The sequence below is a fragment of the Ascidia mentula genome, chromosome 3, assembly GCF_947561715.1.
Source record: "Ascidia mentula chromosome 3, kaAscMent1.1, whole genome shotgun sequence".
Lineage (NCBI taxonomy): Eukaryota > Metazoa > Chordata > Ascidiacea > Phlebobranchia > Ascidiidae > Ascidia > Ascidia mentula.
Window position 1 is genome coordinate 8186086 of NC_138568.1, and position 23458 is coordinate 8209543.

At 37.4% G+C, this 23458-nt stretch overlaps 4 protein-coding genes across 5 annotated transcripts; all 4 read left to right on the forward strand.

Moving 5' to 3' along the window:
• The first annotated feature begins 108 nt into the window (after positions 1-108).
• Positions 109-739, forward strand: LOC145894143 (large ribosomal subunit protein eL27-like). The gene has a single exon (XM_082982614.1). It carries the CDS (start codon positions 159-161, stop codon positions 567-569), a length of 411 nt encoding a protein of 136 aa, XP_082838740.1. The 5' UTR covers positions 109-158; the 3' UTR covers positions 570-739.
• Positions 740-4108: 3369 nt separating this feature from the next.
• LOC145896181 (all trans-polyprenyl-diphosphate synthase PDSS2-like) lies at positions 4109-7419 on the forward strand. The gene is made up of 8 exons (XM_082985063.1): positions 4109-4195; positions 4397-4628; positions 4769-4885; positions 5186-5390; positions 5548-5712; positions 5767-5859; positions 5924-6103; positions 6621-7419. The coding sequence occupies exons 1-8, from the start codon at positions 4147-4149 to the stop codon at positions 6777-6779; spliced, it is 1200 nt and encodes a 399-aa protein (XP_082841189.1). The 5' UTR covers positions 4109-4146; the 3' UTR covers positions 6780-7419.
• Positions 7420-7547: 128 nt separating this feature from the next.
• On the forward strand, positions 7548-10806 carry LOC145895497 (ubiquinone biosynthesis O-methyltransferase-like). The gene is made up of 6 exons (XM_082984304.1): positions 7548-7687; positions 7852-7984; positions 8493-8608; positions 9076-9238; positions 10033-10192; positions 10616-10806. Exons 1-6 carry the CDS (start codon positions 7548-7550, stop codon positions 10804-10806), a joined length of 903 nt encoding a protein of 300 aa, XP_082840430.1.
• A 67-nt stretch (positions 10807-10873) lies between these two features.
• On the forward strand, positions 10874-23451 carry LOC145896180 (transmembrane protein 94-like). 2 transcript variants are annotated; one of them, XM_082985061.1, is made up of 32 exons: positions 10874-11142; positions 11199-11308; positions 11832-11962; positions 12074-12184; positions 12245-12354; positions 12558-12649; positions 12729-12900; positions 12979-13254; positions 13554-13619; positions 13850-13957; positions 14091-14202; positions 14588-14640; positions 15044-15124; positions 15260-15430; positions 15662-15773; positions 15962-16047; positions 16367-16496; positions 16908-17142; positions 17508-17658; positions 17891-18023; positions 18304-18398; positions 18632-18731; positions 18810-18918; positions 19365-19500; positions 19739-19864; positions 20136-20299; positions 20911-21109; positions 21388-21434; positions 21497-21645; positions 21822-21915; positions 22231-22327; positions 22708-23451. In XM_082985061.1, exons 1-32 carry the CDS (start codon positions 10930-10932, stop codon positions 22858-22860), a joined length of 4122 nt encoding a protein of 1373 aa, XP_082841187.1. In that variant the 5' UTR covers positions 10874-10929; the 3' UTR covers positions 22861-23451. The 2 variants fall into 2 exon arrangements, with proteins under 2 accessions (XP_082841187.1, XP_082841188.1); XM_082985062.1 differs by lacking the exons at positions 20911-21109; positions 21822-21915; positions 22231-22327; positions 22708-23451 and having other exon boundaries at positions 21497-21589.
• Positions 23452-23458: the final 7 nt, after the last annotated feature.

Sequence of the window (23458 nt, forward strand, 5' to 3'; positions counted from 1 at the left end):
TCGCAAACGCATTTCATCTATTCAAAAATATAATTTATCCCATGTAGAAAAAGAAAAAAATTCTGACGCAAAACATTCCTTTTACCGTTCCACAAGGTGTCGTTCTTTTTGCGTGAGTGTGGCATGCTGTGAGGTTGCGCCACGAATTTCTCTTCAAAATGGGCAAGTTTATGAAACCAAACAAGGTAGTTTTGGTCCTGGCTGGACGTTACGCAGGCCGTAAAGGTGTAATCGTCAAAAACCAAGACGATGGAACGCACGATCGACAGTATGGCCACGCTTTGGTTGCTGGTATTGACCGATACCCTAGAAAAGTCACAAAGCGCATGTCAAAGAAGAAGCTAAAGAAGCGCAGCAAAGTGAAGACCTTCGTCAAAGTGTTTAACTACAACCACCTTATGCCCACCCGTTACTCCGTCGACGTACCGGTTGACAAAGCGGTGGTTAACAAAGAGGCAATCCGCGATGCAGCTGGCAGAAGAAAAGCCCGCCGAGAAGTGAAAGCAAAGTTCGAGGAGAGGTACAAGTCGGGAAAGAACAAGTGGTTCTTCCAGAAGCTGAGGTTTTAAACTTCGATAACTGCACACCTGCACCATTAGGATGGACTTGCCTTTGAGGTGGTTTATACATTTTATCGTAGAGCTAATGCATATGTTGCAGTCTACATTTGGAGTTGTCGTATCCAGTGTGCAGGTTGTGTGCGACTTGTTGAAGTAATAAACCTTAGTATAAATCGCAATCAGCTGCATTTTGTCAACAGCTCTTTTTTTAGAAAAACTCTAATCAGTAGAAACTGTTTTTCATCTCAATAGCCTGACTAAGCGACCGTGCAAGCATTAAAACTATTGAAGAAATTAATTTAAAAAAACACCCAAGAAATTTTTGAGTCAATTTTGCTGGGTTTAGAATTGTTTATTAATTGTCAGTTATTGTGTGCCCAACACAAATAAGTTGTTCATAGTCAGGGATGCCATTCCACCCGTTTTCTAAGAAATGTCACTTTTTCTGACTAGATGTCGTTATTTTTAATCTGCTTTAGAAACTTTGCAGCATCCTTATTTTAACATTGTTTCATTGCCAACAATGTAGCCTTTTGTTTTGCTGTGCCAAGAGACATTCCCCCGTAAAACAACTTCAAAAATTTCTTTTAAATCTTAGTACTGCATTATCAAAGGAAATTATTCCTGACAGTAATACTTCATAACAGCTATTGTGTTGTTGTTAACCATATTTCACAAACTTTGATCTATGGCGCTTTTAGCAGTAACTGCATAAACACACTAGTGACAACATAGGTTTTGTCCATAAACAATGAACAAAATTAAAACCTTGGTGCAACATGAAAAAAGATTAACCGACCTGAAGCATTTTATAAGGAACTTACATGCTATACTTACTGGATCGGTGCGTTGAGATTCACAAATCAAGATAAATCATGTAGTGAGTTAAAACTGTACGAAAGCTCTTGTAAAATCGGAAACGATATTAGTTGAATTCTTTGTTTCATGAAAACTTGATTGTTATAATGTTTAAATATTTCTAGATCTGAAACAAACTATTTCAGATTTTGTACACTTTTGTCAGAAAAATATTGGGAACATTTATTGTAACAATATTTGGTTGTATAGAAAATGAAAACTGAATCTGCATAAAACCCCATAACCTATTAACAGTATTCATGTATTTAATACATGCAACTCTGGGGATACAAAGAGAAAAATTACTGTTTTCTATATTATAATACTAACCGGAGCTCCACAATGCAAGACTGAAAAGAATTTTTCTCACAATGCAAACTGAAAAGAATGAAAAACCACCATGTGATTCTTTGATGCTTTTTTCTCAGTAATGAGAGATTTAAAAATTCCATAAAACAATTTTTACTGACGCCTTTTGTCTTCAAAAAGTCACCACGGCACCCTAAGTTTAATGTCTGCCGGCGGAAGAGATTACAAACTAAAGACAATGGTTGCACATGCTGTTGATGAATCTTTTGGGCACCCAGACAGCATTACGGCGAGGCTTTTCATAAGTAGTGGCTCCAACACGGTCCCAGCTTTGGCAAATACTCCATTTTGATGTAAAGATCAGATATATTTCCAAACACATCAAAAGCCAGTGCTTATGTGTAGTTGTAGACATCTAGCAGACCATAGGGTAAAACTTGTGGTTTTCATGAAATGTTACAAAATGGCATGGAAGATTTGGGTCAAGAGTTCGGTTAGTTGCTGCAATTTGTAAGAGCAACAAATCAAATTTCTAAATCAAAATACTGACTTTGTTCCTCAAACTTTAAAACTTAATCACATCGTTTACAAATGATTTTATAACTTGCTCCACTTAGTGTTTTTTATACAGTAGTTTTAGTTTATGCTTTTGAATTATTAATTTACCAGAATTTTTATCCTAATTTAAAAGGGTGACTCTAAAATCCCATTGTAAACCCATCGTAGGCATCACGTGATTATATGCATTCAATGCCTGCGATGCCTAGGCTCGGTGCCCACGAAGCCCACAACGGGTTTTCAGAGGCAACGTAAATAAACTTCTATTCCATCTGGAAGATAAAATTGACTGGTTCGGAACCAGACACGAGAATATCAGACAGAAGAGTCTACAAAAACGTTTTAATCCGCACTCCGTACACATGTCACCCCAGAGGTCGGCAACACTGACGCGCGTCGATATTCCAATATTGTTTAAAGTAATTAAACTATTGCATTGTTTAACAAACCATGGTGAAAGGTTCTGGGATGACGTGGCAGTTACGTAGGCCGGCATGCCAGGCAGGGTCCGCCGCATAAACCTGTGTGATTTTTAGGCATTTTACAGCACATGCAATATGGCAGAATCACGTTGCAGTCTTCTATCTCAGCAGGGGCAGATTTTTCGACAAACCCAAAACTGGGGTCCGCGACTACCCCGACGTGATGAAAGAGCATTAATGACCAATGTAGGGACACTGTTCTCAATATACACACGGGCCTGTTTCTTTAAGGAGAATCGCAATAGGGCAATACAAAACATATAAAGACAGAACCAAGGAGATATTGAACTTAATCGAGGATAATACAGACCCCATCACACCACGAACAAGGTGTGTTTTACATCACACGTTAACAGGAAGAAATATTAAATCTGCTCACAAAATTATAATAGAAATAGTCAATTTATCAGTGAAACTAAGATTTTCTATTTGCATGTGTAAGGATGTATATCAACCACAGTTAATCAAAATACAGTAGTCTAACTGTTGGTTGATTGCAAATTCTCCTGCGTATTCTTAGATGGCCCAAACTTTTTACAAGTTGTCGTGTCACATAAGGGAAAAAACAGATGCTGAATGTAAATATCGACGTTTAACAGAAAAAAGAACTTACAGTTTTAAATTAATTTGTTTACCAGCAAGTCTAAGGCCGGGTCCACACTCACGCTTTGCGCCGGCGGATTCTTTGTTTGTTTCATTATACGCCGGCGTGGGGGCGTACGCTCGGAACATTGAAACAGACATAGAATCCGCCGGCGCAAAGCGTGAGTGTGGACCCGGCCTAAGATATTTAATCTGCCGGGAAAAGTACACGAGCTACCCAAAGCTTTAGAAAATCCTGTACGTATAGATCGAAGAATCAAAAAGGCAAGTGGCCATTTCCCGAAAGCTTGGTTGATACAATATACGCTAATGCCCCGATGCTGATATTGAGCCGACTTAAAACTTACTGTCTGAAGTATCCCCAGTCACATCCCATGTTACCTCCGTACCGGTGTGATTTCGGACATTGGGACCAGTTCAAAAAACGTGCTAAAATAGGATTTTTTATTGTGCTGAAATAAACGAAACCCCCATCGTTTGGGGGCAATATACTTCACTGCTTACAACAGAATGAATTTTAGGAATGTGGACCACTGTTTAAAAAAATCAAGCAATTTCCAAAAAAGTGAGGTACGAAAATTGTAAGCTATAATTTGAAACAATATCCATGTCTGAGAAACAAAAATGCAGACGAATCAATGATTTCAGAAGGCAAACAGTTACGTACTTGGGCTCATAGGATTCGCTAAACCCCCAGGTGGTGCTTTCCCTATTGTGATATTTCAGAAGGCACGAAGAATCAAGCATTTTACTTCGAAGTATATACGGCAAAAAAAATGAGCCTGCCTGTTCATGCCTCAGCAAGGTTGATTGGAAAGTATTTGCGTGAGTACATATTTATACTCCGATAATAATAGAGCTCTTACTCAATAACAAATTTTGTGTTACGGGTTAGTTAGGTATGTTTTGTAATTTGTAATATTTTTGTAACAAAACGACAAAAGTCGTAATCGCATATGTAACCAGTTCACCTGGAACACATTTTTTGTTATTTCGTCAACCAATAAATTTCTCTGTTTACAACAGGCAGTTCCAATCTCTTGCCAAGATACTCCTACTCGCTACAATCAAATACCAATGGTTTGACCAAGGATTCCAACCAAGCAATTAACAAAGCAGTTTATGATGCTGAAAAGATAGTTGGATTTCCAACATCATTTCTCAGTTTGCGGGCTTTGCTTAGCAATGAATTAAGTGCAGTTGCATTGCATTTGCGTAAACTGGTTCGGACAAATCATCCTTTAATAAAAACTGCAAGGTAGTTTGAACTCTAAATCAGGTTTTTGGTATGCACAATTTTATCTGCGAAAGTTTTTTACAAAACACGAATGCAAAACTAAACTTTTTGACAAATTTCTAACTGAAAGTGGTAAAATCAATTTCTGATTTTGTTTGCAGAGGGATGCTGTTTGATTCGAAACACAATGTACAAGTGCGGGGGTTGGTTGTCCTTCTACTCTCGAAAGCTATTGCTGATAAGGATGGAGGCCTTGAAGCAAGTGAACTTTACACAAGGTGGAACACAAAATATTTTGAAAACAATGTGTTTTTTTGTCAACAATAGTGTACTTTGAAATGTGTGAGTCACATAAGTTTTGGTATCCTTCCCCCTTAGAGTCACTTACAGTCAGGGAATATAAACAAATTGTTTTTTTTGTGCTGCACTGAATAACAAATTCCTTATGGCATCTTCCTTAGACAATTTGCAAATAAAAGTGTTTATTTGCACAAAACATGAAATAATAAAAACCTCATTTTAAGTCGATCACTGTTTTACTGTTGCACACTGTAACTTTAATCTTTTCCTTTTTGCAGACAAAGGTCCCTGGCCGAATTAACAGAATTAATACACACTGCATTTCTAATCCATCGTGGGTTGGTTGATGTTGAAACTCTCATGAAAGCGGAAAGCAAAAATTCTAAGTCTGAATTGGAACTAGGCAATAAGATGGCCGTGTTGAGTGGTGATTTCTTGCTAGCAAATGCTTGTGTTGCCCTGTCTGAATTGAAAGATTGCAAGGTAGATCGCTTCTTATCATATTTTTTTGAGCTTTTTTGGGGTCCGAATCAAAATTTTTGTGGAAGTTTAACTATGCTAAACAAAATAAACAACACAATTTAACAAAGCTTCATGAAGCAGCGATCCAAAACAAAGTTAAATAATTGTGCACTTTTAGGTTGTGGATCTAATGTCTTCCTCCATCAGCGATATGGCCCATGGCTTTTTTGTACTACCTGAAAGTGGCGAATTTTCACGGATCTCTTCAGTGGATGAACTTCCAATGACCCTGGATGCATGGAGAGAAGCCATGTTTCTTGCCCATGGAAGTCTTCTGTCAAATGTACTTATTGTAAAAAAGTAATTTATGGGAAGCAAGGGACTCTATTTTTTGCAGGCCTGCAAAGCATGTGTAGAATTGGCAGGAAAAAGTTCTGACTATGAAGAGACAGCGGGTGATTTCGGAAAACACCTAATATTATCCCAGCAGGTAACTTTATAACTGTTGTAAAGTTTGGGGTCTCTGTTAATGTTTCATGTGGTTAATTTCGTAGGCCAATTTTGACCTGCAAAGGATCCATAACGGAAATGGCAACAATGGACACAACCACAATTTTCTCTCTGAGATTTGTATGCTGCCAGTTGTTTTAGCAGCGGAGAAAAATGGTGGCAAAAACTGGTTGGAGCAGTTCCTGGAAAAGGATGGAAATGATTACAAACTACAAAAAGATGAGGTAACCCTATGTGTATTCAAAATGTATTAATTTACTAAACAGTCTCAAAAGCAACATTCTTTTTAAGATTAGGCCTTTTTATAAATAAAATAGTAATGATCACACTAAATTCAGTCAATCTAAGATGTATTTATTTATATTGCATGTACTTTAAACACAAGTATTTCTTAACCACCGATCCCCATTGTATATTTACCAGAGGCACAAAATTGTATTCCACTAGTTTACCTCTAGGAAACCTCAAATAGGCAGAAATTTTTGTCAAGAAGACAATAGTCATTTTTACACATAATGAAATGTTCTTAAGTATTCTACTTTATCAATCTGCCATGTTTATTATGCTGGTTTAGTTTAGATTTTATGAAATAATCAGACTGTAAAAGTTGTTTAAATGTCTGCAAGCGTAAACAGACTAAGAACCACTGGTTTAAAATACTTACATTATTAGCAGAATATGTGCTGTGCAGTTGCCAGTTACTAAAACATAGTTATAACAAAAACATTTTTCTCATTTTAGCTTATGGCCTGTGTGAAGAGCAATAATGAAGAAATAACGTCTGCACAAGAAGTCAAACAATTTCACAAACACGCTGCATTGCAATCTCTTTTAAAACTACCTGTCTGTGAAGAGAGGACTTCACTAGAACTACTGACCAATGCATTTGCAGGGTCCTGATTCAAACTAACCATTGTTGAACTTGTGGATGAAAGCAAAAGTGTTTGATCCAAGAAATAGAATTGTGTTGTGTTGCAATTTTTTCAAACTTCCTATTTTGAAATGCTAAATACTTGTGTAATATAACATTTCTAGAGCTCCAAAAGGAGTAACAGACGATCACACCAGTATAAGATCTTTATTGGAAGAAATAATAATTTCACCTATTGGCATCTTCAGTTTCTGTCTTGTTCAAATAGAATCTGAAGATGCCAACAGGCGAAATTAATATTTCTTTGATAAAGATCTTATACTGGTGTGATCGTCTTTTCCTCCTTTTGGAGCTCTAGAAATGTTATATTGATTTGCAAAGACAGATCCGTCGTTTACCAACCTGCAAAGGCTGATTCCTGCAGTCAAATTTCTGACGTTTTTTTCTGTTACTTGTGTACTTGCAACTTTTAGTGGGCATGACTGGTCATTCCAAGCTACTTGCGTTTTACTACTGATTCTTCATTACTAAAATTTTTAGTTTGGTTAACATGGACCTAGTGGAAATATGTTACCAAACTACCTTCACACCTAACCCTATGGTATAAATGCCCGAGATCAGTGAACTATCTTTAAAAATCTGCCACTGTTTTCCTTTAACAGAAATATTAGTATTTTGCCATGAATTCTGTCTGCAAGCTGTGTGGTCAGCGGACGACCAACAGACTCGGAAAGCTTGTCAAAACTTTGTACATCAGCAAATTTCCTAAATCACAACTTTCAACCATTAGTAATGCAATGTGCAATACAAAGTACAAAAAAAGCAAAATTCATAGACTTACACCTTTACTAACCGCAACACCATGTCCTGGAAAAAGCTTATCCTCCAGTTCTGTATCAGAAGAAGAAACTGCAAAGTTTTCAAAACTTGCTGAAAGGTAAGTAATGAAATTTGCAGAAAGACGTGTTTTTATACATAAGTTAATATGGAGTTTATGTCATGTTTTGCATCCATGGTGTACAATTGTAGTGCATTTATTAGCTGTATTTTATATGCTGGCTGCATTAGGCAACCTCTGTTTTCATTTAAACATGTTTTTAGTTGGTGGGAGGTGGATGGTGACATGATGGCACTACACACAATGAACTCACTACGTGTTCCATTTATCAGGGATTGTCTGTTGTACCAGGGATATGGCCAGCCTAAAACATCTAAACCTTTGCTTGGGATAGATGTGAGCAACTAATCTGTAAATAAGTTGAGCAAAGTTAATATTAGTAATTATTAATGTTTTATATTTCCAAGTTATTTATTTTTAATTCTAAAATAAGAGTTTGATTTCTTTAAATCGCATGTATTCTTTATGGCTAACAGAGACTCAGTAACGGATTAGCACAAATTATTATTAATAATCCTGAGTCGTCTGTCTGTTTAAAGTTTCTACGATATATATATTTCGTGTTTGCAAGCATCATCAGTATCGCTTATTCAATAGCCTATTTAAAATATATACATCGTAGAAACTTTAAACAGACAGACGACTCAGGATTATTAATAATAATTAATTCTAAAATATGTTTGAAGGTTTTGGTAATAACCAAATGATTGAACTATTTCATGTGCTTCAAGTTTTTAAACAGGCTGTACGATCTGCTTTGGGCTGCACCCTGCCTATTACATTGACACAATTTACAAAGGACAAACTGAATAAATACATAACATTGTTTTTTGACACTGGCTAGATTTTGGAGGTGGGTTGTGGTGCGGGAATATTGTCTGAACCACTTGCACGTTTGGGAGCTTCCATTGTTGGCATCGACTCTTCAACTAAGGCTTTAGATGCAGCTCTAATGCACAGGTAAGTTAAAAGATACAAATGTTTTGTTCCTGTCTCATATTGTTGTGGTTATTGTCACCAATATAGGGATCTTTGGAAGTATAATTTGTGGAAGTTTGAATCTAAACAAAACAAACAATACAGAAATTTTCGAATGTTTCAATAATCTGTGTGTAAAGTCAAGACTTGATGGTTTTCAAATCCATGATTCCCTTAACTAACTGTCATAACTAAACTTTGCCCTAAGGTAACATTGGGTTGGCAGGAATGTTGCAAAACAAAATTGCCTATAATTGAATAGGAACAATAGCACTCCGATATTCGGCCAAATCCTAATGTCCATAACAGCCGTGGTATAAAGTGTTCACAGTGAAATTTTTCCTGTGATATGTGTTGTTGTAACTTCCAGTCCGAGAGCACCAGTTACTATTAGCAAAAACTTTGGACATCACTTGCAACATACAGTTATGTGACATCTGTGTTCACAGGGGAGATGACGAAGATTTGGAGAAACTTCAATACCTTGACTCATGGTTAGAGGATATTGTTGCAGTGGGTTCTATTAGGTTTGATTGTGTGGTGGCATCGGAGGTGATCGAACACGTCGAGGATTACAGAAATTTTATCTCCATGTGCATTAAAGTGTTAAAGGTGTGTATTAAAATGACCATTGTGTTATGTTAGTTAAGGTTTTCCCAACTGGGTCGTGCAAATTTTATGGGTATTATTGAGTTGACCATCACAAAAAATACAACATTTATCTGTAATATTTTACTATACCTCCAGGCATGAATACTGGGTTACATACTTAAAAACTTCTAAAAGTTTTAAATTATTCACTTCCTATCGGAATAAATTGGTGTCGCTGGTAGAATGACAATGCTCATTAGAGGGATAGATTCAGGCAAATTTAAGGAACCAGTCTGGGTTACATATATGGATTTGTGAAGTTTTCCAGTCGTTTTTTAAAAGTTGGTATAATAGTATTCAGTAAGTACCAAAAATTGACAGTTTTATCAAAACACAAAGGACAAATGGAAATTTTGAGTTTCTGAAACCTTGAAGTAGGCTGTATTTTAACCCGCTGTCTTCAGAGCCTTAATAGGGTTCGTTAAAGCTACAGTATACTGTTAATGCAAGGGTGTCCAAAGTGTGGCCCACCGCTGTATTTATAGTGACCTGCGACTGTGGTCATAAGTTGTGTTGCACATATTCCACCAAAGTTCGGAGGGCATTTTGCCACAAATAAAAGTTCTTTGAAAATGCAAGTTAAATAAAATGCTTCTCTATCCTTCTTAGCAGTTTGGGAAACAAAACGATTGTTTATGCATTGTTTATGAGTATTTGCATATTATTTTTTTGCTTTAAAACTACGAAGAAAAACAATGTACCCCCTGTGTTAATGTGACAAACAATATTTTAAAAGGATTCTCCATTTTATTCAGCCTGGAGGTTCTCTGTTTATCAGCACCATGAACAGAAACAATTATTCCTGGGCACTGGGTATTGTGATGGCAGAATATGTTCTTCATGTTGTATCACCAGGTACACACACTTGGGAAAAGTTTCTCAAACCTGAGGAAATAGAGGGAGCTTTAATCAAAGGTATGCCAATGGAAGTATGTAATAATGTTGTGACCTTGGTTCCTATTTATCATGCAGGCACCAGCAATTTTAAAGAGCAAAAAGTTTGTGCTCAAGACATATGATATCTAATATCTTACAGTTAAATACATCACAAAATTCAGTTGAAATTGTCGGCTTAGAAATTATTACTGGGTCTCTTGGGATGTAGTTCTGTTGTATGTGTAAAAATAGTTAGGTTCTGTAAAACAGACATATAGACATATTATGCCTCATAATAACATTGACCAATACAATTTTTGGGTACCTGAAATTTGAGAGACTGATTTTTAGACACTGATTAAAAAAATTAGCTTGTTTTTTCTGTCCGGTCAAAAGGTTTTTAAAAAATTAGGATTTTGTGATGATCTGAATATTATGACTTACTATGCTGTGTGTTGGCAGAAAATTGTCCGCTTGTCAAGATCCATGGCATGTGTTACGATCCACTTCGTAACAAGTGGAGTTGGACCAACAGCACTGAGTTGAATTACATCCTACATGCTGTTAAATCACCCTCAGAAGTTGTTGATGACGGATGTGCAGCAACAACAAACAATAATAACAATGTTGACAGCACATCTCCCTCAACTTAAAGTCCTTTATTGCGTCGTTCGATACAGACATTTTTTGTTGAACGCTATTGAATGGCATGGGCTTGAACATAACATGATTTATTGAAAATTTCTTAGTCGTTACACCCATGTTCTTTCCGTTTAATGTTGTTACGATTTTCTTTTAAAACTGGTTATCATGGAATCAATCATTTTAGTTATTTTGTCAGAGATGTAGGCTTAGGGCTTAAACTTTTGTATACATGCTGTAAACGACCATGCAATATGGAAATGCACCAGAAAAAAGAAAGTTTGAAAGTTATTGCATTTGAGCTACAAGATCTGCAGACCAAATGCCGCCGGATAAATTATCGACAGGTATGAAAATATTTATACATTTTAGACCTTTATGATTATCTGTTTTATTTGTAAAGATGGCCAAGAATGCGTTTGGGATGAAATCGATGCTTCCGTGGTCCTTCTTGCTTCTGGCCATCCTTTTTGTCATTATATTTTTTGTCGGCGGCATGTATCGCAGTGACAAGTAAGACTTTAAGTTTGTTGTATAGTTTAAGAACATTTTTATAACCTTAATAACACAGCCAGACCAAGTTTATGGAAACGTCTGGACACCCTGCTACTTGACACAAAATTAAAAAAACGTCTGGACACCCTGCTACTTGACACAAAATTAAAAAAACGTCTGGACACCCTGCTACTTGACACAAAATTAAAAAAACGTCTGGACACCCTGCTATTTGACACAAAATTAAAAAAACGTCTGGACACCCTGCTACTTGACACAAAATTAAAAAAACATCTGGACACCCTGCTTTTTGACACAAAATTAAAAAAACATCTGGACACCCTGGTATTTGGAACAAAATTAAAAAAACGTCTGGACACCCTGCTACTTGACACAATTTTTTTAAAAATGCATTCTTTCCATGTATTTCACCCTTTAGTTTTTTTATGTCATTGATCCAGATAACCTACTACACCAACATTTTTAGTCCGGATTAACAAGGTCAGATTTCATTGCTTGTAACTATTTTATTTCTATTCAGAACTGATTATGCTGCTGGCTGCATTGTTCTTTTGCTGCTGATAGTAAACTCCGCGACTGCAGTTTATGACAGTTTTCTAAAATACAGAGAGGTTTTCCTTAGAATAAAGCTCATCTTGGATTGCATCAAAGGTCAATATTGTGTTTTTTTAATATACATACAGTACATATAAGGTATATACAATAATCAATGATTTTTTGATAAATATGAGCCACAATGTTCAAAATTTAAACTTTTTGCAGGTTCAACTGACAATCCTGAGGAATATACTAATTTCATGGAAAACCTAGAAAATATGTGTAGTCCATCAGGTCCATCCCGCACATTTACTTCAGTGTGGAAACATTGCAAAGGTTTACTTTGTTTTCTATTGCCTGTGTTTTGCGACTGTTTCATCAGCCACGTTGTTTAAGGCCAAACAACTGAGAAACCCGTCTCATTTCCAACAAGTCTAATTGCTACCGGTGACTTCATCAGTTTGTGTGTTGGAGAAACATCACCATGCCAAGCAGTTTGTACTGAGGTAATTTGAAAACATATTTTTTCATGTTTGTGTTTTTCAAAGGTTTGTTTACTTGTTCTGGCCATTCCCACAGCATTTGATGAGTATATCCTGAAGTGAAGTTTGTGGCTAACATAAAAATAGGAAAGCTAAACTCACACGTCAAAGTGATGCACACACTTTTCAATATATCTGTTCATTTATTTTAAACCCTCCTGTATTAGGATCCCAGTCTAACACTGCAAAAGGATGGTATTTTTGCTGAGGACATTGTGCAAGGGCATATCACAGAACATAAAAGTGACTGCAGATACAGGTAACTTGTATCGATGATCAGTAACTGAACAAAAACGTATCCTGGGTGTTCGTAAATTTTCAAAAACCTTTTCTTATAGATTTCGGGTCCTTAAAAGTCCAATAACGGAGGAGCTGGAGATGGCTCTTTTCGACAAAAGACACAAAAACAGAAACTGCACATTTAAAAGAAACAAAACAAGAAGCATGCTGGTAAAAAGAAGAGAAAGGATGATGCACTTTTTTCTTGTGTATATGATACCACTTCTCTTCGTAAGTACGCACGTGTACAAGTTTGATTGCTCCTTTAATCACTGATGTTTTTCCTGATGATTCACAACTTTTTTATAGATTATTTCCAGCTTGTTTGGTATTTTCTGGTACATTTTCCAAGTGAATCGATCGATTATAATCACGGATTACAACAAAAATGAGACATGTGCCCCCCTTTTCTCTGATTGGTCTGTGGATACTTACTGGTTTCAGATATTCGTCTACACCCCAACACTCACGCTACTTCCTCTTGTGCCTATTATTTGCCCCACCTTGTGGCTGCTTCTTTATGGCATTGGTGAAGCGAAGACCTTGTCTCCCTGTATTTCCAGCGGCCATGGCAGTGGTAAAAGGGTAAGAATTGTGTGATAGTGTAAAGCTGTCGCTTTTAAATCAAAACCAGCATGTTTATATTAATAAAGGAAAAAGGTAATTTTTTGTAAATAGCTCATAAGAGTACAAATCAAATTGACCTTTACATGTCAAATGATAAACAATGTTAAGTGCTGGTTAAATGCAATCGAAACTTATAGCACAACATACCCTTGTTTGTATCAATGACATAATCGTCACTGTTTAATTCAAATTTTGAACTTAAAAAATGTACTTGCTGAATTTTTTTTTGTGTGTCCAGCTCTAAATCTTTGTCACAGGAAACACTGCCACGTTCTGCAACCACCCACAGTATGAGTGTTGCGCAGTTGAACAATGATAGCCAGGTACATAAGAATTATTTATATAAAAAAAATTGGCTGTCGCAGTCAGCACAACAAATATGAATATATTTCTAAAATATATTGCAATATATTTCATAAATTGGTGACGCACCCATTTCTTGCTAAATCTTATATTGTTGCATCCAAACAACGCTGACTTTTTTAGGGGTTAGTGAAACCATGGTTTTTATAGTGTTAATCTTTTTTTTTACTTTGTTTTTGATATTTTTTAGAATTTATCCAAAAGTTCTTGGATGCACATACTCCCATACACTTTGTTTGGCAATGAAAAAGTTTTACCAAGAAATGCTGGTACATTTGACATCCTAGGCTCCTTGACAGTAAGTTTTTAGCACTTTATGATCAAAATTACAATATAACAAAAAAAAATTAAAGTAAGAAGCAGAAACTGTGATGTATCTTATCAAAGTTGCCTTTTAAAGCATATCTGCTATATAATTTTGTGTTGTGTAGGTTTTGTGTTGTATCAACAAGGAAGGTCTGCTCTCCTGGATTGACCCCTACCCAGAGAAAGTGTTTTTTATGAAGACTAACAACGTTGAAGACAGCTGCAAATCTTCTGATGGTCAGAAACTACCCAATGCCTTTTTGTTTTCCTGTTGTGAGAAACAGATTCTGGCCCCAGTTTTAGATGTTTATGCATGTCTTTAAAATTTGTAATAAATTGTGGCCCATGAAGGTCGCCCCCTGGAAAAAAAATGAAAAAGGAAATGTCCAATTGTTACCAACAAAATCATGTGGTTGTGACCAACTTACACACAAAAAAATATCTCGAACATGAAAAACTGCATTGAATAAAGACCATGTTGGTAAATTTCACGAGCAAAGACTTTGAGCAGTGTTTGTAACAAACCAAAAGCAAACGAAATCTTCGAATTTCGTCTGGTTCATGGCAATCTTAGTCCCAATGCTCTGTGTTGTAATTAGTAACAAGATTTCGTTCTCTTCAGATTCTCGAGAGCTCCCTGAAAAAAATGCAACTTTGGAAGACCAGCAACTTATTGTAAGACCATTTTCGAAATTTTCGCAGTCTTTTTGATTGTCAGTTAACTTTGTGAGAAAAACTTTCACACACTAAACTAAAGGTTCACTGGTATTGCAACAAAGCTAGGTCAAAACCCAACCAGTCGGAGCGTGATACAATAAATGAAGTTACCGGTGAAATAGTTTTCTAAATCTTTGTCCAACTTGTCAGGAAAAACTAGCTTTAATGTCAGTAGACTATATGATAAATATGTGATAGCTTGGGTCAGGAAGGCCTTTGCAGTGGAGCGATACCTGTTTGTCATGCAAGAGCATGCATTTCTTCGGCTAAACTATTAGGTTTATGTTACATTCAAGTTTGTTTTTGTTATAGAGTGCCAGGTGCAAATTTTAACTTTCCTTTTAAATTATTTTATTAACAGCAAAAGAATGAGTCAACTGTTTCTGGTGAAGCCCACACAGAATTACTAACTTTGTCCCAAGATACACAAGATTCAGCCAAGGTAAACATACAACTCATACATGTGTTTTTTCTTGTAAATTACAAGTTATCTCAACAACTCAAATTTGTGCTGTATTTAGACAACAGTCGACACTTAAAAATATAACTATAATAACTGAAAACATGCATTTTTCAGCTTCATTTTGATGAAACTGACTGGTCTAAGCATCTGTCTTCTCTAAAAGCCATTTGTCTCAACATCATAGTGACCCACCCATCACTAGGCATCGACAAAATTCTCTTTCCAATTGCAATGTGTGACCAAGAGGAAGAAATATTGGCCACCGTTTCTAAACTGCTTCTCGATGTAAGAATTATTATTTTAGCTTCGTGGTGGAAGGCATTTGTTCTTCTTATCATCAACATTGTGTCCTTTGGAATCGATTTAAATGAAGTTGTGCAGTTGTTTATTAAGGGGAACTGGTTAGTGAGCAGAGGGTGCCATGATCAGACTTTGCATAATTACTTAATGCACAATTGCATTTGGAGATTATTTATTGTCCATATGCTCCACATAACGATATATTATACACATTAGCTGAAGGATCCTAAGAAAGATGGAGTCGACCCTGTCACGTGCCAACAAACCCTTGAAATGCACCAGAAACACATCGCCGACATTGCAACTGGAAAACGAGTTTATGGACCAGGTCATTGTTAGAACGATGTAAAAATTGTACACTCAACTGTTAAGTAACAAATGCTCGAATAGATGTTGGGACTAACATAAGTTATGTTGATGACAAACCTATATTATATAAATACAATCAAATTACCCAAAATTATATTGGTCACTAATTTATGCCTTTCTCGTAATTTCAAGTTTCTACATTTCCAGGCACTTCTACCACGAAAAATGGTCTTCTCTCCCTGGCTGAACTGACCGGCTTCAAACAGGACGTATCCTTCTTGTACTTACCCAAGGTAAAAGCAACATATATTTAAAAAAGAGAAACGTAATTTAGACGATTGGAATCAGCCTGTTTTGCTTGGTGGTACCGACGAATCTGTCCTAACTTATCAGATATCCAAAATCACCCTCGGTGTTGAATTTGGGTATTTCAAATATTGACATTGAAATTTCGCCAAAGAGAAATTTTGTGCCACTCTAAAGAAATGTTGCTGGTCAGGTTTAGATTTCCTGAAGTTAAAACATTTTGGTTGTTAATTTTGAATATATTTGAAAAAATAATGCATATTTGTCATTGATTGCTACTTCACCATTGTGGTCACGTTCTCACAGAGAGTGATCACCTTATACAAGAGCCCGACGTCAAAGCAACGAACGTCGACCGCAAGAACACCAAATTTGCAGCTCGATTCGGACTCCCACTTACCTTACGTACACGGCGTCGTTGTCTCTCAGCTTTCAAGTAAGCCCAACTTGAATGTGCAGTTGGTCACATTTGTTACGACGCTTAATCTGTTAATCTACTGCACCTGTTAAACAGTCTTTAGGCAGTACATGAAAAGCAGACTTTAGCCCTTGGGATTAATCCAGGAATTTAATAATATCAATATATCTTTATTTAACTGATTTGAATAGAATATAAAATAAGTTAATTAATGTTAACAATGAAGTAAAAGTGCTTGTCACAACCATGCTCCGAAGACAAAGCACTACATTTACACAATTCACACAATTTGCATGAGCACATTGACCTCTAACAATTACATCCACTTTTGCAAATTCTATAGTAAAAACATGCAGCAACTAAATCAGAGTTATCTGAGGTTTGTAACGCAAACATCTCCATACCAGTGCAAAAATTCTGTACCAACAGAGGAGCACCACCTACTGGTAGCTGGTTCAGCGGACATGGTCACCCATCTCTGCGGTTACTACTTTGATGGCGGCAACATTTTACCTTTCGACGAAGCGATTCGAGCCAAAGCGACTGATTTCTACAATCGATCGGCTGCGGTCGGTCACTGCGTCGCGTTTTCTTGCATTCCTGTTTCAAACAAATTTGCTGAACAAAACAGCGTCTTAAAGGAGGTCGAAGTCGACAACATTAGGTTGGTTTCTGGGTTAAGGGGCTGCAAAAGGTTTGCGGATTTGCAAAGCAAAGCTTACGTGAGGTTGCCCTTGCAGAAGAAATTAGCATTAACTTCATCATGTTCTAAATAATGTTCGTCTTTGTCCCATCTTAAAAACTTGTTTGCGGTATAAGAGCTGGTTTAGTATTGTCACTGAACAAAATTACATTACTACGCTTAACAACTTAAGACATAGTGCTTGGGTGTTTTTTAAAGGATCACTTTTTCCCAAACGCGTTTGCTGCATCGTTGTAGGTAATCGTGTGCTTAGGCAAGTTTGATCATAGCTTTTCTAGCATTTTTATTCAAATGAAGACACTTCATTTTGTAGTGCTTGTTTGCAGTGCCTCCGATCTTCCTTCAAACCAGGTTTTTCTTGGCATGGTTTCGCTTCAGTATCAAAGTCGTTTGCCCGTCTTCCATATGGTGGAGGCGCTTGAAAGTGCGTGCATCCGGTTCGTTCACTTTACACAGGAAGACGAAGTCAGATCACGGGTCAGTTTCCTGATCATGATTTTGTTTCGATACATTTTGTCTTCAATCTTCACTCACCTTCACAACAGGGCTGTTCTATTTTCACTTCCAGGAAATAACGCCAAAAAGCATAACTTTTTGTTAAAAACAGTACCTTTAACAAGATTTGTCCATAGGACTACTTGGTACAACCAAAATACCAGTGGAACTCCGACATTATAAAAAACTCGTAACGTTTCGTGAAATGTTCCAGGTATTTGCGGAAAAGATGGGGGTTGAGGTTGGGTGGAATTGCCACATTTCGCTGTCAGCTTGCAACACGTCACACGCGAGTCGCCATACAAGCACCAGTCATGCCCACACTGCCACTGACAGTGATGAAGAAGGTATATTTTGTCTTGTTAACATAATATTGTGGCCTCACTTGCTGTCTCCTGTATACATATAGAGGGGGCGTTTCACTAAGAAATGTCTTGTTAGCTGCGATTGCAAATGGTCTTTTTAACTTTGTTTTGGGTAAGCACAATGATAGCGTAGTACAGTAGAAGTGTTACAGGCCTAGATACATTCAGCTGTATCATCGTTTCACGTTTTTAACTAAGTACATATTTTTACATAAGTTTACTAAGTGTAACAAATAGTATATATGTTAATATTTTAATACAGATGCTGAGGACACGGAGCTTCTGCAGCAAATATTTTCGTCCTCTCCCACTAGCGAATCCACCATATCAGAGTCGGCGTTCCACGCTTTAAACCGGGTAAACCAACTTAGGAATATATTGTACAGCAAACAATTTGGAAATCAATGTAGGATGCAACTGGAAGATTTTGCATACACTTTATAATGCTCCGAGGGCCTATGCAAGACTTTGTTCAAAGAAATTGTAAGAACAATGTCCCAGATACAGTATATTAATAAAATCAACAATTAAACATTAAAGTTTGAAAATATAAAACTTTATATTTTTTTTCAACTGACTTCGCTTTTCAGGCTAAGCTCCCACGTGGCATAGAAAACATAATTCCCCACATAGAGAATGTGGACAACGTGCCTTTGCTGGTTCCTCTCTTCACCGACTGCCAGAAAGACTGTAAGCTTTATTTCCAAACCACTAAACATTTCAAAATCGGCTGCTCATGTTATTGTAAAAAGCACAATTTTTTTCCAGCCATGTGTAAGATGATTGAGATAATGCAGAAGTATGGAGAGGTTGTCTGTTGCATCGGAAGTGCGGATTCCCTCAACAACTTTCCTGTTTTTGCCCACGCTAACGTTGGGTGGGTTGGTGTTGTTGCTTGTCGGGTCCAATTTTCGAAGCGACTTGTAGTCTTTTATCAATTGGTATTTTATCGTTGTTTGAACGGAATTTTTGACCTCTCCTTGGTCGTATTAAAGTGTTTAGTAAAAGTGTGAATCATTTCACTTGCAAATTGTTTTACCACGCAAAAAGTATAAAAAAATATTTTTTTTTCGTTGGAAAGAAAGATAATTGACACCCACATGCGTTACATGTTTGATAATTCAATTTCTTCAATCTGCCGTGTCAGTCTCTGATCTATGAATATATTGCTTGCTTGTGCACTGCTATTATAAGGGACCGACTATGAAACCACCACGAGATTGATCTCGCTTCTTCAGGTGCAGCAAATGCACAAGCAAGCAATATGTTTGATAATTGTCTATCCAAAAGTAATCCGTGCTTAAGAACGTTTTTACTACCTAGTATTGCTCTGGAGCCTGTCGTCGCGTCGGATACAACGGATGAGAACAGGAAAATAAACCGGAACGTTTCATTCAACAGCCGATTCCAATTCGAATCGAGTCCTTTCAACAATTCTTCGACACTGGATTCCATCGGTGTAAGATACGACGGCATTTTACTGCTTTTTATTTTCTGGAATATTGTTTGTGTTGTCTCTTGTGTAACAATTGTGTGCTGAAACATAGCAAAGCTTGTAACAACGTGTATTTTATAAATTAAAATAGAGTCTGCTGATTAGCAACATGTATTTAAAGATTAAGAGCATGTCTTTAATTCTCACAGTTGAATAAACCTACTGTAGTGTCCTTCTGATCGTATCTTGTGCTCTTCGGCAGACTCATAACGCTGGGAATTCAAAAAACAGCTTGATGGAGGTGGCGCGACGCCTCAACACGTTTCCTTGTTCCGTCACATTATCAGGAGAAGACAGTCTGGCTGTTGTTTACAGTATGATCAAACAGGTAACTGTTCATCTGTTTGCGGTCGTATGTTCTGTATAACTTGCGTGCTCACGCCCACAATCCGTTTTGTTTGGCCATACTGTATGTTAAACACGTGTTTGTCTCTTATTAGTGTAACAGATGTGCAGTGATTTGCGACTAATCAAAACATGCACAATCTTTGTCAGACTGCTTTGAATATCATGAGCAATGAGTCAATAAGCATGGTTTCAACCACATTGATCATTGAATCGAGTCTCTCTGAAAAGTGTTTTAACATGTGTATCGACAGGCCCGCCACTTCCTCTTCCTGGTGCAAGTCTGCCTCATTTTTTACATCAAGTGCTTGAGCGTGACGTCACTCACCCAACTCGTATGTCACGTGACCCATTTTCCTCTGATGTTCGCTCCCGGGGATTTGCTTTGGCTTTGTTACGTTGTTTTTCCATTGCTCAGGTATGTTGTGAGGTAAAACTCGTTGTTTACTCACAAGACGATTGCCCGAAATTGTTGTAGAGTCACTTAAAAATACCGCGTCTTGAAATACCAATTTTGAGAGTCTGTGGTTTTCGCGTAGAGTTGAGAGTCACTTAAAAACCACGCCTCCGACCTCTTTGCTGTACTTACAGTCAGCGACAATGCAAGCTGCGTTGTTAAAAGGATTCGCTGGACTCAAACTAAAATATATTCGCGTATTTAGAGCCAACTAATTTTTTCGCAAAACCTCGGCAATAATTTTTAATATGCCGCTAGATGAGTTGTTAGTAATTTAAAAAACAAATCGCGGGAATTCTCCGTGTCCTTAACGTGTAGAACGAACCAGTCAAAGTGATTTCTTGGTATTGTAAAGTGCACATTTTTGGTTCACCCTGCAAACTCAATAGCGTTTTGGAATGCAGTTTGTGCAAAACAACTGTTGAAAATTGTGTTTTGTTGTTCAGAGTGCGTAAAGTTTTGAAAATATTACACCCGTCGTTGCAAACTTGATTTTCCGGTCGAATGCCATCGGGACGCCTAATTCGTGTTTGACACAATTTCCTGCTTCACCTTCTGTTCTTAACCCGCAGCTATTCGATTCTGGGATCGCCAAGTGACCCGGACTTAATGTCATGGGCTTCGCTGAAAAACACGCGCCGTCAGGTTTTCCACGCACCGCTCATACGACAGAACGTGGCCCACTTTTGCATCAAGTTTCTGCCAAGCTGCTTGGTGGTATTTCTGCTGTACGCGTTGGCAATGCAGTCGTCGTGTTTGCATTTGCAAGAGGTGATCATATTGTTGTGCAAATGTCCGTTAAAGTTTAAATTTGTTGATCTATTGGTTCGCTTTCATGCCAACCCCGTATTGCGTACACAACGATCAGCAGTTCACTTTTGTGGTTAATTTACATACCAGCTCTAAAACTAATTGACTTGCTAATTTTGGCGTTAATTAGTAATGATGCGATTACTTACAGCTCAGCGCCCACAGTTGAAAGGGTTAATTTACTTTATTTGCCTAACTCATTTATATTTAACACAAAGCTCTTTTTTTGTTGTAAACAGATGGTGACAGGGTCATTAAACACATCTGGTACGACCCCTTTCACGAGGTTGGTAAAATGCATACAACCTGATCGAACAGGTCAGTTGTTTAAGCAGTATTTTGCCACAGTGCTTCCGGTATTGGCATCAACTGCTACCCGTTCTTTGACTTGTCCCTCACCGTGACGTCACAAACGACTGAAACTATTCAAGCCATCATGGCAGCGAAGAGGCGGGAAGTTCAACAGATCGCCATGTTTGGATTTGTGTTATATATGTGTGAGTTGAATAGGGGTTCGTGCAAAGAAGTATACTCCAATGAATGTTAATTTCATCATAACAATTTAACTGCTTCATATATTTTTGTCCAATATATGAAGCAGTTAAACATTAGCTTTATATATTCCGTGATCGGCTGACTATGACCGCGCATTTGACTGACGATGCTATTTCAGGCGTGATTTCGGCTGGATATGTACATCGCTGGAGGCTTATGAGGAAAGCGTCGCCGTTCACCAATCGTCTCTGGCTGTTTCTGGCCATTTTAACGTAATATTTGTTGTTCTTGTTCAAAATCACTATTTAGGCGACCACACAAACATTAAACGTAACGCTTAAAACAACTGTATAATTGTTTTACAATTTGACCAACCAAAAGCGGGCAAACATGGCGTTTTTTTCTTGCAAAAAGTCTATAGTTTTACCACTCAGTTTTGTGTACTAAGCTAACAATACCAAGCATGTTACAATATCGCGAATGGATTTACTTAAATTTAAGCACATTATAAGTTAATGATTCACCAGAAAGGGGGCGATTACGCAAAAAAGAAGAACAATAAGTCAAAGTGTGCCTATCTTTTGCAGCGTCACCATCCAAGCCATTTATTCGGCCATTGTTATTTTCTCCAAATCGGCCACGCCAACAACATCCTTCCGCATTTTGAGCCTTGGACCGTACCAGGTATTGACAATATGCCTGCTTTGGTTCGTCGAAAATCTCTCAATGGCGACACTGATTATACATTTTTCTGGTGCCTTAAATAGAGCGAGGCATGTGTAACTGACTTTACAAGTGTCTGATACACAGTTTAGATGTCTCGGTACGCCTTGAAAATTGCAGCGTTTTTTGGTAATAAAAGCTGTGGTTATGTTTAAGCCGGATATAGTGGTTAAAGCGACCGCACAAACACTTGCTGTCAAAATGCATTGAAATGTAGATGCGGTTAGTCCGTTTGATCAGATAATTTGGGTTAGAGCCTTAACGACCCATGTCTGTACACTCCTAAAATCAAGCACAACGCAGTCTCATAACACCACAAATAAGTTGTTTGTTTTTTCCAGATTGCAGTGTGGGTAATGCTGTTTGCTTGGCCCGTGCCATGCCTCGCGTGCAATGAGATGGTAAAATGGCGAGAAATCCGATTATGGGACCGAAGTCAAAAGCGTGCCCGACTGGATTTCGGCACCAAGCTGGGCATGAACTCACCGTTTTGAAATGAGACATTGACCTGAAGTTAAATATGCCGGTGCCATTGGATTTGACCAACGTGTTGTTGTTTCATAAAATTCATTTTGGCAGTTTATTGATATTTTGGTGCCACTGTGAGTTCTTCTGTGCTAATAAATGTGACTAAAGTGTTTGACAGCAATGTTGCGATGGTAAGTTTCATTTGATAAACACCAAATGCTAGTTTAAATGTAATGAAAACCCTTTTTTCCTTGTTGCAACCCTGAACCATGGGTTTGCTTAGATAATGTTTAATTAAGTCCTACATGTCCTTACGAATTGCAAGGCAAATGTTTTGGTAGAATTGTTCCCCAAAAGCAAATCTGTAATCGCCCTTTGGCTTTACCTGTGTCCTTGTTTCCCCAAGTACATACTTGTTGGTTAATAACCCCAAAACCGTAAAACGCATTCCAAAAGACCTTCCAAATTCGGGTGGGATAGGTCAACTGAGGTTGTTTATGAATGATGTTGAACTACATTGTGTTATTTTGGGGCAATAAAAAAACTACTAACATTGTCAAAAAATACCATTTTCTTCTCCATTTTAACCTTTTTTTGGTTAAACATTTTTTAGTTAGAGGTTCT

Coding starts and splice junctions, on each gene's coding strand:
- LOC145894143 (XM_082982614.1), top strand. CDS start 159: ATGGGCAAGTTTATGAAACCAAACAAGGTAGTTTTGGTCCTGGCTGGA.
- LOC145896181 (XM_082985063.1), top strand. CDS start 4,147: ATGAGCCTGCCTGTTCATGCCTCAGCAAGGTTGATTGGAAAGTATTTG. Junction 5,391..5,547: donor CTGAATTGAAAGATTGCAAG/GTAGATCGCTTC, acceptor GTGCACTTTTAG/GTTGTGGATCTAATGTCTTC. Junction 6,104..6,620: donor ACAAACTACAAAAAGATGAG/GTAACCCTATGT, acceptor TTCTCATTTTAG/CTTATGGCCTGTGTGAAGAG.
- LOC145895497 (XM_082984304.1), top strand. CDS start 7,548: ATGTGCAATACAAAGTACAAAAAAAGCAAAATTCATAGACTTACACCT. Junction 8,609..9,075: donor GATGCAGCTCTAATGCACAG/GTAAGTTAAAAG, acceptor CTGTGTTCACAG/GGGAGATGACGAAGATTTGG. Junction 10,193..10,615: donor AGAGGGAGCTTTAATCAAAG/GTATGCCAATGG, acceptor GTGTGTTGGCAG/AAAATTGTCCGCTTGTCAAG.
- LOC145896180 (XM_082985061.1), top strand. CDS start 10,930: ATGTTGTTACGATTTTCTTTTAAAACTGGTTATCATGGAATCAATCAT. Junction 13,958..14,090: donor ACATCCTAGGCTCCTTGACA/GTAAGTTTTTAG, acceptor TGTGTTGTGTAG/GTTTTGTGTTGTATCAACAA. Junction 19,501..19,738: donor CGACACTGGATTCCATCGGT/GTAAGATACGAC, acceptor GCTCTTCGGCAG/ACTCATAACGCTGGGAATTC.